The sequence below is a fragment of the Poecilia latipinna genome, unplaced genomic scaffold (assembly GCF_001443285.1).
Source record: "Poecilia latipinna isolate Pla-1442-1.1 unplaced genomic scaffold, P_latipinna-1.0 Scaffold2162, whole genome shotgun sequence".
Lineage (NCBI taxonomy): Eukaryota > Metazoa > Chordata > Actinopteri > Cyprinodontiformes > Poeciliidae > Poecilia > Poecilia latipinna.
In genome coordinates, this window is record NW_015114778.1 from 70,509 (window position 1) to 82,314 (window position 11,806).

At 38.3% G+C, this 11,806-nt stretch overlaps 1 protein-coding gene across 2 annotated transcripts in view; it reads left to right on the plus strand.

Annotated features, from left to right (window-relative positions):
* The window catches only part of LOC106936519 (platelet-derived growth factor subunit A-like), a 31,576-nt gene that overhangs the window by 11,778 nt on the left and 7,992 nt on the right, over positions 1-11,806 (plus strand). Inside the window, exons 1-4 of one of the 2 annotated variants that reach the window (XM_015017574.1) lie at positions 1,465-2,216; positions 2,492-2,588; positions 7,603-7,710; positions 7,848-8,041. In XM_015017574.1, coding sequence (XP_014873060.1) covers positions 2,154-2,216; positions 2,492-2,588; positions 7,603-7,710; positions 7,848-8,041 — 462 coding nt within the window. In that variant the 5' untranslated portion in view covers positions 1,465-2,153. Of the gene's footprint in view, positions 1-1,464; positions 2,217-2,491; positions 2,589-7,602; positions 7,711-7,847; positions 8,042-11,806 lie in introns of those variants that run through there. The other variant, XM_015017576.1, reaches the window with a different exon arrangement.

Below are 11,806 nucleotides of genomic sequence, written 5' to 3' on the forward strand. Positions count from 1 at the left end.
TAATGTTTCTGTCCGCTTATAATTTCTCTATAGGGGATTTAAAAGATATAAGTAGAGCACTGGAAATATTTTATACGAATTTATCAAATGTTTATAGTTTGACAAATCATGTTCAGCCTTCCTGTTAGCTACAAACAGTCTCGCTCTCTCACAGCCTGATTGAACTGCAAACCGAAGAGTTTTATCATGAGCAGAATCTATTAGAATTGGTTCATTAATTGATCCAATTTCTTTCTTTTTCGACTGTCTGATCACAAATATGCTGAAAATCATCCAATTCCGTTTGATTTTATGTCTCCAGTTATTTTAAAACATCATATATGTAAACTTTTTGGTTCTTTGCTGAAAGTTTCTGCAACCTTGGCGGTGTGATGGATCATGGGACAGCAGCAAATCTGAGCCCAGTTATTATGTCCAGCATGAACAATCATCAATGCCCTTCATTTCACAACAAGTCAGCATCCGACATGGCCGCTAATTTGTTTGACACACACTCCTGCTTCCTCTCCCTCACGCTCCTAAGGCTCGTGCATCTGTGGTTTTTGCAAACCTGTTTCCAACTATGTGATTTGGACCCTCAAGAAAACTTGTGTGGAAATTGATTAGTAGGTCATGAATCACCTAATAAATGTCATAAATATCACTGCAGCACATCAACGTCACCAAGCTGTTGGTTTTGTTTGATTGTGATGGTTCGTCCCATTTCTAAAAAAAAAAAAAAAAAAAGGCCATATGGATTTTATAACAATGTTTAATGTAAATATTGCTTATTTCAGCTAAATGATAGAGTTGCTCCATATTTGTTTCTCTTTTTATCTTCATAGACATTTTTGGGGGGTTCAAATATTGACAGTTCTCAGTCCCGTCTGACTCTGTATTTTATTACTTTATTATTATTTTATTACTTTATTATTTTTTTTATTATTATTATTATATTAATATATAATATTACATTATTTGGTCCAGAAAGACCCATAAATGTTGAAATGTCATTTAAAAAGGCGTTGTGGCCAAGATGAGAGCAGCTAAAGACACAAAATACAACCTATATCCAATGTCACAAAAGTTTGGGCAAAGATTAACAGAGAAAAAGCAGTGACTTGCTGAAGTAATTATCAAATTAATCACAAATATAAACAGTTAATCTACAATGATAGAAAGAAAGGAAGGAAGGAAGGAAGGATAAAAGGAACGAAGGAAGGAGCTGCATGGATAAATGGGTTAAACGTCTAGATATAAAGCCTGAAAATTCAAACATTTTTCCAAATCATTTCATTTTCCACATTAGCCCAATGACATTCCAGCTATTTTCCAAACTGGGACCAGTGGGGAGACTCTACATTTTGACCAAAATCTGCGCAGCTGCAGAAACTTGGAGAATTCCTCTTTTTTTTTTTTCTTTTTTTTTTTTTTTGCGCGGCTACCGTTACGCAAAGCGCGCTCACGCGTCCAGAGCCTCGAGGGCGCGCAGCGTTATATTCTGGGACTGAAGCATCTCGTGCTCATTCACCCCGAAGATCACAGCCGCGCGTGGAGCTCGTTGCCATCTCCTGTCGGGGGCTGCGCTGCGGATTTCCCGACATATTTACCAACTGTTTCAGTTTGGCTGCAGTTGACTGAAGCAGAAGAGGTTCCACATGTTCGTGGTTCCGTCGACACGCTGAGGGTTAGACCAGACGCTGCAGGTGGAATAAAGTGTGTGAATTTGGACCGGATCCCGCTGTGAACAGAACTGGATTTCTGGATGTGTGTAAAAAAAAAATATGTATATATTTTGATAAACTTTATTTGTTCACCTGTGAATCTGAAGCAAAGAACTGCTGGAGATCATCTGCCTCCGTTTTATTTGAGTTTTCCCATTCAGATGTTTTTCTGCTAGTGGGTTTTTATTGGGAATCTCTCTTGGAAAAGATTTTGTCATTTTGTCACTTTAAGTGACTTGTATCAGAAGCACCAGACCGCACTCTTCATTTAGTTTCTCTTATGGTCTACAACCTGACTTGAATATTGAGCTGGAGTCACCTCGTCTAAGGTTTTGGAGGCAGCTTTTCCTTCCAAGGGATGGTTGAAAGCTGTGAGGACCAGGGAGCAGCAGCCCGGCTCCTGCACCGGAGTTTCGCCTCGTCGTGCTCATGCAGCGGACCTGAGAGGAGATGAAAGCCGCGGTCTTCCACCTCCTGACCGGCTTCTTTTGCCTATTACGCACCGCTGCTGAGGTGAGCCTTGAAAATAACGACTCGCCGATTTACCTTCAGATTTGAGACGCCGTACGTCGTCATAGTTTCACGTTGCAGTTTAATTAGGCGCGTGTAGGATTATCATAAATTGTGCTTTTGTTGATTTGCAAAAGAGCAAACCAGAGTCTGCTTCAGGGCTTTTTTTTTATTTTTATTTTTTAGGATGAATGATGCTTACACGATTAATATTTTTGCACCACTTCGCACTTACATATTTTACTCTGAATTAAAGTGATAACTGTGTGTCTGTACAGGAGTCTCCTCTCCCTCAGGAGCTGCTGGAGCGGCTGTCCCGCAGCGAGATCCGCAGCATCAGCGACCTCCAGCGGCTGCTAGAAATGGACACCGTAGGTAAAGCACCTTTTTTTATTATTTTTTTAATACAGCATCTCGCCCTCCTCCAAATCACCTGTTGTCCTTATACATTTATTATTAAAATTAATTCAGCTAAAGATATGGTTTAAATTACTCTTGTTTGAAATGAACCTCAGGTTTTTCGAGGTAACGAAAACACACTGGAAACGACTAAATGAGCAGTAAACCAACTTAGCATTATTATTTTTTTTTAGCTAGTCCTCCGTCTGATACTGACCGTTAGTACGTTGATTAATGAACACAACAGGGGAGTTTAAACCAATTGAGTTGCATTTTTAATTTAAAATATGACATGAGGTAACTTATGTACAACCACAAAACAGTGGATTAAAGAAATAACACTTAAGATGTTATCCAAACCATTACATTTTGATGGGCTCTTTCACAGGGGGGCATTTAAACTATGGGTGCCCAAGCAACAACTTATTTGTTTATCAATGTTGCCTTAAAAGATGAGATTTCTAATGTTTTTATTCTCACACGATCAATGGGGAGTTGGTCAATGGCAACATTCATGCAAGAACTGCTTTGAAAGGAATTTTCAATAACATAGTTTCATTTTGCATTTAGAAAGTAGAAATAAAGTGAAAAAATAGAAATAAATATAGTTTCTAAGCATGTAAACAATGTAATAAGAATATAAATAAATAGGAATAAATCCTTTTTCTCTGACTTTCCTTTAGGGGTCCCACACGGTTCTGGTCTTGGGTGGGTCTCAGTTGCCAGAAATGGCATAATAAGTTCAAACAAAAATGCTTGCCGTAATATAATTATTTTGTGAATCAGAGAAAAAACACAATTATTTCTACTGCTGTTTTAATATTAAAATATGGTTATTGTTACTGCAGAGGCCATTAATGTTTCTTTTTATCAAGTCCAATTACTTATTGGTAGTCAGTTCAAATTCAAAACTATGTTATTGATTCCAAAGTTAAATTAACTCATATTAATTCACAATTCTTCAAGGAGTTATAGTAGATGGTTATGGGTAGGGGCAGGAAAGATCCCCTGTAGCAGTCTGTTTCACAGTGAATTTCAAGGAGCCTCTGACTAAAGAAACTCTGTTTTTTCTCAAGAGAATTGGCAGAGACCGGTTGCCCACAATTTTCTTGATTTTATGTAAAATTCTTTTTCTGCATGTCATTTTTTATTAAATATTTTGATATACAAACTTAGAATGTTTGTTATTTTGTCCTTCTCGTCTTTACATAGTTACATTGGGAGTATAGGATGCACATTTTAGCTGGTTAATTTACGCTAAAAACAGTGCAGCTGCCTTTTTTTTCATCCAGCTGACCAACAGTGCTCAGCAACGGTTGGGGGAGGGGCAGTGCTGGCTTACTCAGTGCTTCCTGCAGTCTGAGAAAACGTCCTACAATACTTCATCAACAGGTCTTTGAAATGTAGGAACGTAATGACTCAGCATTTTAGTGGTTTTTGAAATGTTAACACTTTGAAGCCTTGGTTTACCTAAAAATTCTGCTAATAGTCAGACAAAGTATTCTAGGCATACAGGAAACATATTTGATTCTTGTCTATACAAATGTAGTTTACAAACCTCTTGATTTAAAACAACATTGACAGAAACCCTTTGAGAAATACCTCTAGTTTTGAATCCAGAGTAGCTTGGCTAGTTATGAAGCGTTAGCCACCGTGAGCTAGGGTCTGCCATTCTTTGCCCTGCTTTGACCTCCGTTTGCTCCTTGAAAGACTGAAGTATTATTTTTATGTCGTTCATGGCAGAATATGAAGATAGTGAATCATCTCTCATTACTGGGATGCCTTTCCAGATGCTGCTGGAAAGATACCTTTTCCTTTTTTTTTTTTTTTTTTTAAAAAAAAAACCCCAGTTTAAATCATCTTTGTTCCTTTTCCACTTGTTAGCTAAAGGTTTGACCTGGAAGTGCAAACAGAGAACACAAAACCACATTTGGATGAATTAGTGAAGAAAAACAAAAACACAGAGACAAAAAATCCCCCTGACTTCTGCAGCACTTCAAAAATTTAAATCGTTTCATTTCTCGTGAGACGTTCACTGCTCCTTCTTTTTTTCTTGTCTTTCGGTAAAGATCGGTGCCACCATTAATCCTGGCATCATTGAGATGCAAATTCAGAGTGTGACAGCTCCCCAGGCTCAGTGGGGGTCAAGTGGCTCACTTCATTATACTGTTGTCATGCTGCCCATTATTAGTTTGAGAGGAGGGCTCGCTGCAAGGCTGCTGTGTTGCTATGTATAATTCATGCTGGAATTCCAGCATGTCAGGCCACAAGAGGAGCGAGACGGAGAGAGGGAGACGGTCAGGGGCGGACTGTCGGGTCAGCCAGCACACTGTGTGAATATCTGCACAAACAAAAAATATGTGTACCGTCACAGAAACGAGTTAAAGTTAGAGTCATTACCACAAAAAGATCTGAGCTGCAAATTCTTGGTCGGGATAAACTGTACAAACAGCTTTTATGTGGAAATTATGAGTCGTTTGCAAATTTGTATAATATGATTTTTCTTTGTATAGGTTTTCTTTGAATAGAATCATATTTCTCCAATAGACATGATTGTTTTTGATGGAATCAGCGTCGCCTATCTCTAATGTTGTAAGGAGTAATGTAACATAGCGTAACGTAATGTAAGGTAACGTAATGTAAGGGGTGTCCCGCCAAGTTCAGTTGTCGGACCGGTCATCTTTACAGTTTTTGTTATTGGTTTGTTAGATGTCTGGACAAATGTGTGCAGGTGACACATTTGTCATTCATCTTTGATGAAATAAGCAAAAAAGGAAGAAAAAAAGGTTTCAATGCAGCAAATGTGAGTTTTTTTAAAGGAAGTAAAATGATGAACAAAGCAGGAAATCAAACTAGTCACAAACACATCGTAAAAATTGGAAATACTGACAAAACTGGGTTTTAGTCTATAGTTAAAAGCAAAGAGTAAATAGCTATTGAGGATCCAGGCAATGAGCTGATTCCAGAGGTTTGAAGACTGCGTCTCATTCTGTACCTGAGAATCAGTTGAATTTTCAAAATTAATTCATAGATTCAACACAGGAAAAATGTCAGGCACTCAAATGTTACGGCAGTATTCCAATCCATAAGGGAAGAATCCATGAATTCATTTTTCTTCAATCTCACCGTGAAGATTTGACAGAGATGGAGACAGTTCTGAACTTCATTATTCACTGGAGGTGTTACATGGAACAACCTCAGTAGAAACCATGAAACCAAACTTGGACTTTCCAAGTTTCCAAGTTGGGATTAAAGGACAGCAACTTTGGGTTTGACCTAACTTAAATAGATTGTTAATTCAACAGGTGAATAGTCTTTTATTGATCAACAGAAAGCTAAAACTGGGTTTCATCATCAATAAAATGAAAATAATTGCTCATTTCCTGATCATATCGCTCCCCAACGGAGCTTGTTTGTGTGAAAAAAAACACCTGGGAACTAAAGCAGAACCCTGAGGGACACCAACATGTGCAATATGTTCCGCCTGCCTACTTTTTAATTTGTCTTGCAAGAATGATGTAGACTAGCTTTATAAATTTATGTAACACCAATTCACAACAAATTTAGATTTCAAAGCATGTTAGAAGAAAAACAAGCATTTTTCAATTTTATTATACAAGAAGACACAATAAATAAAATTCATACCAATACAATCCAGTCAGATTGAAATCAGCTGTCTAATGTAGTCCTAAATGTGTCAAATGTGTCATTTAGTCACTGTCACACACAAAAAAACACAAGTTTCAAACAGTATCCGGAAGCCTTGAACTCATCTTGTACGATATTGTTTCTGATGGCCAAAATAGGATCAATATTTCAGTTCACGACAGCTAAACATCAGTGCTAAAAAAAAATGAAACAAGAGGTTTGCTTTGCTTTAAACTCTTACTGTCTCAAACCCTGACTCAGCAAAACATTTCCTCAGCTGACGACCTCTGGGTGACCCCAAACAGCTCCCGTTGGCTTTCAAACTCAATTTAAGAAATTCTTTGCACAGTCACGGACAGGTTTGTTTTTCTCAGATGAAATTCACATGGAGAAGACCCAGTGATGTGTTGACATGTATAATCACCATAACTGAGTTAGAATAACCTCGTTAGACTCTGATAAGGAGGACGTTCCTCTGAATGAGAAGTTCGAATTCATCCTGCTTTGTTTTTCGCATTTCATCAAACGTATATGTTCTGATAAAACAAAAAAAAAAGTGACACAATTCAAGATGGAGATTTATTTTTTTATTTGCTCTTTGATGATTTCCTTTGACGCTTATAAGGCCAATATATTTAATTACGAATGTTTACATCTTTAAACGGGCAGTACTATGTAAAATTGACTCTTTTCAGCTTTACATCAAGTTATGATGTTATTTCCTCATTGAAAACATACCTGGTCTGTTGCTTTGATTCTTTTATGAGTGCTCGAGAAATCTTTTAATCTCCCATGACAACCATTCAGCTGCGCAAAATGTCTGAGTGGACCTAGCTCCACCTTCGAGGCATAGCTCCTCCTCGGAGCTGCAGTTTCCAAGCTTCTGAGCTTTCGCCTGACAGAGCAGCCCTCACTCCACTCTTTCAGACTAGCCAGCAGCAATTAGCTAACACCTGGGTGGGTCTAGCATCGCCTTTGAGGCACAGCACTGAGGAGAAGTGATGTTGTGACTTCAGAAAGAGCAGGAGTTTCTTAAAGAGGCAGAGGCCCCAATTTCAAGACGTTAAATTTTGAAGTCAAATTTCATTTAAATCATATTTGACATATTATATATATATATATATATATATATATATATATATATATATATATATATATATATATATATATTAGAAATGCAATATGGTTATTTAATTATGAACTTCTCCTTTAAAAATTCAATTTGAAACAAGTTTAGACTGGAGAAAATCTAAGTTTCTCAAAGGTCACTGAAATGAGTTTGAGAAGATGTGTTTTACCGTGCTCCCAGCAGTACAATGTGTCCTATTTTGTCTCCGTCCAGAGAACGAGGTGATCGAGGAGACCAAACACAGCCATCACAAGGACTTCTTTCACATCTCCCCCACTCATGAGAAACCACACTTACACACAAGACAAAGGAGAAGCACCGGTGAGGCCCGCTGAGTTGCAAAATGATTCTGTTTCAAATCAATTTCTACAGCAAATGTAGCAAGATTATGCAGTCTAGCCCTTCAACAGCAGCTTGCTGAAAGCGTTTGAGGCCTTTTTTTTCTCCCCCCCTTCCAGTGGTGGAGGAAGCCGTGCCAGCCTTGTGCAAAGTGCGCACAACAATTTATGAAATCCCGAGGAGTCAAGTGGATCCCACTTCGGCCAACTTCATCATCTGGCCTCCCTGCGTAGAAGTGAAGCGTTGCACCGGCTGCTGCAACACGAACAACATGAGGTGCCAGGCGGAGCGTAAGCAGCTCCGTACTGTCAAGGTAAAATGGAAAATCCCACCTCACTGTATCTGTTACTCTGTCAGTTCTGCTCTGATTCAGCTCTTTATGAACGTTCAGTTCAGTGCCAGATAATAAAAAAACAGATACACAATTAATAGCACTTATAAAATTAATCTTGTAAGGTGGGAATCGACTTTAATTTACTTGTCTAAGAAAATTCCCACTCTTTATGAAACCAGTTCCAAATCAAATCAATTCAAATTGCGAATGAAACTGGTTTAAATTATATTGAGTGCTTCTAAAAATAAAAAATAGTGTGAGATTGTGATTCTAATTGATTTTTCCAAGGTTTAATCTTTGTGTTTAAACCTTGAGTCACTGGAATTATTTCCCCCTTTTTTGTTAAGATTAAAGATAGCTACACTTAATCAGCAGAATACATAATTCAAAGTATTTGAAGTCTGTGTCGTCTTTGCATTCAAACACCATCTTCCACTAACACAACATGGGTTTCCCATGACACCAGCAAACAGAAACTGTCGTTGAACAAGCTTTCATGTTCTTTCTAAACACTGATCACTTCTTGACTGACATGTACAAAAGGATTCTGTTATTTCTCCATTAGTGGCACACACTCGTGTGTGCACACATACACACACACACACGCATTCATGACTTATATGCACACGCACAAAACAAATGAAAACATAAACACATGGCAGGTCTTTATATTTTAGATAAACACAGAATCTGCCAAAAGTAACTCCTTCCACCAGCTGAATCACTGTGTGTGCGTGAGTGCGTGCGTGTGTGTGTGCTTGTTTGTAATACCTTGTGGGGACCATTTTCCTGACACTATGTTGTGGGGACCCGCTTATCCTTGTGGGACCGAAGCCTGGTCCCCACAAGGGGAAATGCTGTTTTAGGGTCAGGGATCAGATTTAGGACTAAGGTGTGAATTGAGTATTGGTTAGTGTTAGGTATGTAATGGTTAGGATTAGGGTAAGTTTAATGTTTAGGCTTTAGAAATGAATGTAAGTCAATGGAAAATCCCCACAAAGATAGCCACGCAAACGTGTGTGTACGTGTGTGTACATGTGTGTGTGTGTGTGCGTGTGTGTGTGTGTGTGTGTGTGTGATTATGAGTGTGTCTACTGATGCTTGAGATTCAGCCAGTGAGTTTGTTTATGAAAATGTTAGCTTTCAGAGCAGAGGCGTCTGAAATGTGCTACACAAATAAACTTGATTGATTGATTGATTGATTGATTGATTGATTGATTGATTGATTGATTGATTGATTGATTGATTGATTGATTGATTGAACATTAATGGGAATTAAATCCATGTTTCTGATCTTTACTAACTGAAGTTGATTTAAGGATACTTTTTTGAAATATTTGATAAGGAAAAAAAGAAAGCTAGAAGGGGCTTTTGAGTGCTTGAGAGTTGCCAGAGACAAAGAAGAGAAGGAAAATTTTATTTTCGAAGCTTTGGAAACCCAATCTCAGATGAAAGGAGTCATTCTTTGACCGCTCCCAGAGGAAATCAAAAATAAAGTCGCTCGCCTGTGCCGAGGTTCAGCATTCAGAGGGTAAACGGTCACAACTGCTTCCCTGCTCCATATGGCAGGACTCAGAAGAAAAACAGCATTGGTGTTGATGACTTGTTGATGAGAATCAACAAGTCTGTCCTGATTAACCATTTTTGTTTTAGCAGTGGTCTATTGTCAGATACTTTTTGAAATGTAATCTACATTAGATCTTCATGTAAAATGCACCATGTTTAAGAGCCTGCCAGCATTTTTTCAGCTCGAGGCAGAAAGCCATGCAGCCTTTGAAGCTGCTGCACTGTTTGCCTGATAGCATCTTTCTATAAAGTTCACAGTGAGGGTGTGAAGAGTTCCTGACAATGTTCAGGCGATTCTGATAAGATGCAATGTTTCTAACTGCATGTCACTTTAACATGTAAAAGAGCAGCTACTCACACAAAGTTGGCATCCTGCTAAATGAAAAACATTAAAAAACTGAGCCCGATTTCAAACTTTTATCTCTACGTACAACAGAGACTCTCAAACTTGTAGCAAAGGATAATTTTACTACAAAAAAAACTGTATTCCTTACTGGGTTCTCTTGGTCAATCTGCATGACATTTAGCAACATAGTGGCTGAAAGCCAGAAACGTTCCAACTCCAGACATAAACTGTGCTACTGAAAGATAAACTACATAAATACTAAACAAGCACCAGCCTGCCACTGTAAACTTTCAACTGCAATTATTTTTTTTCTCTGTTCCTAACAAAGATTTTCTTTTTAACATCTAAACCTTGAGGGCGTAGATGTGTTGGGTTTTAATTCCCGTCCTTGATTTCATCTTTGTTACCGTACATGCATATAAAAAAAAAAAAAAAATTAACTGCAAAAGAGCAAGAAAACCACATTATTAACCTCTAATCTGCTGTGGAGATTTGACATTAGCCAACGCTGTAAGTGTGATAATGTTCTGTTTTTGTTGATGCTGAATACTTTTCCCCATAAAAATAAGCAAAATAGAAAGAAGGAAAGAAAATGTTATTTTTCCAGATTATCTGTCTCATGCTAAATTGACACAAAATAGTGGCAGTTTCAACAAATATGTAAAAAAATATATATATATTATAAAAGTTACATACTGCAGCTTTGAGTGAAGGGATCAGGGTAACTTTGCTCATTCTGTTTTTATGTGACCCCAAAAGTGTTAATTGCTATAAATCATCCAAAGCATCGACACAAACACACACAGTGTAAAAATGGATCCATTGCAGGCCGCAGCTCAAACACAACTTTGCGTTGTGCAGTCTTATGATGAACAAATGAAGTATAGTTTAACTTCACAGATTGTCTTTGCCTCTGAATCCTGCAGCTTCAAACCTTGTCTTATCCAGGATCAAGGTTAAAAAAAAGGCCAGCCTCTGCAGAACTGGAGGGCTCACCTTTCAGCGGCGTCTCACTCTTGTTTCTCACCTGGGCTAACCCCGCTCTGTCCCTGCCTCGGCGGCTTGGCTGTTTATGAATTTGTTCAGACTTGAAGCGGAGACGCTGTTGCAATCAGACCTAAAGCTCCAACCAATTTGGGAATGTGAGCGCGAAGCACACGCACTTTATGTAACTGCTCTAGGACTAAATTACTGCGCACACACGAAGAGCAGCTCCTGCAGCACTGAATGTGTGTGTGTGTGTGTGTGTGTGTATGTGTGTGTGTGTGTGTGGGGGTGAGTGTGAGTGTGTGTGTGTGTGTGTGTGTGTGTGTGTGTGTGTGTGTTGACACTGAAATCAAGCCTCTTGTCCCTATGAATGCAATTCATTCATCCAAACAAGAGCAGCCACACCCATCTGTTTACATAGGGCTGGAGGTGTTACATAAGATCAGGAAGTTAAGGAGGAGCCTCAAGCTAATGTATTTTTAGTTTAAGTTGAAGTAATGATATTTTGATACCGATAAAAGTATTCACATACAAATGAATCAACTTTAAATGATGCAGTCTAGATATTCTGTGCAGCACCTGTTACGGTTTCCTTTTGTTGGTGTAAAACGATCTGTTCATAATGCCGATGGACACGGGTATCACATTCGGACAAGCATGTTTCCTCAAACTTGCTGAATTTCTCCATGAAATTTGGAAGTTTATGCAAGTTTATGTTTTATTGAATATTGAGCGCAGGTCGTTTCCTGGACATTTAAATACTCTATATTTAAAGGGGCGGTATCATGTATTTTCCAGGTACATATGACTTCAAATAAATTTTACTTCCTGATTTAGCGCCTTGA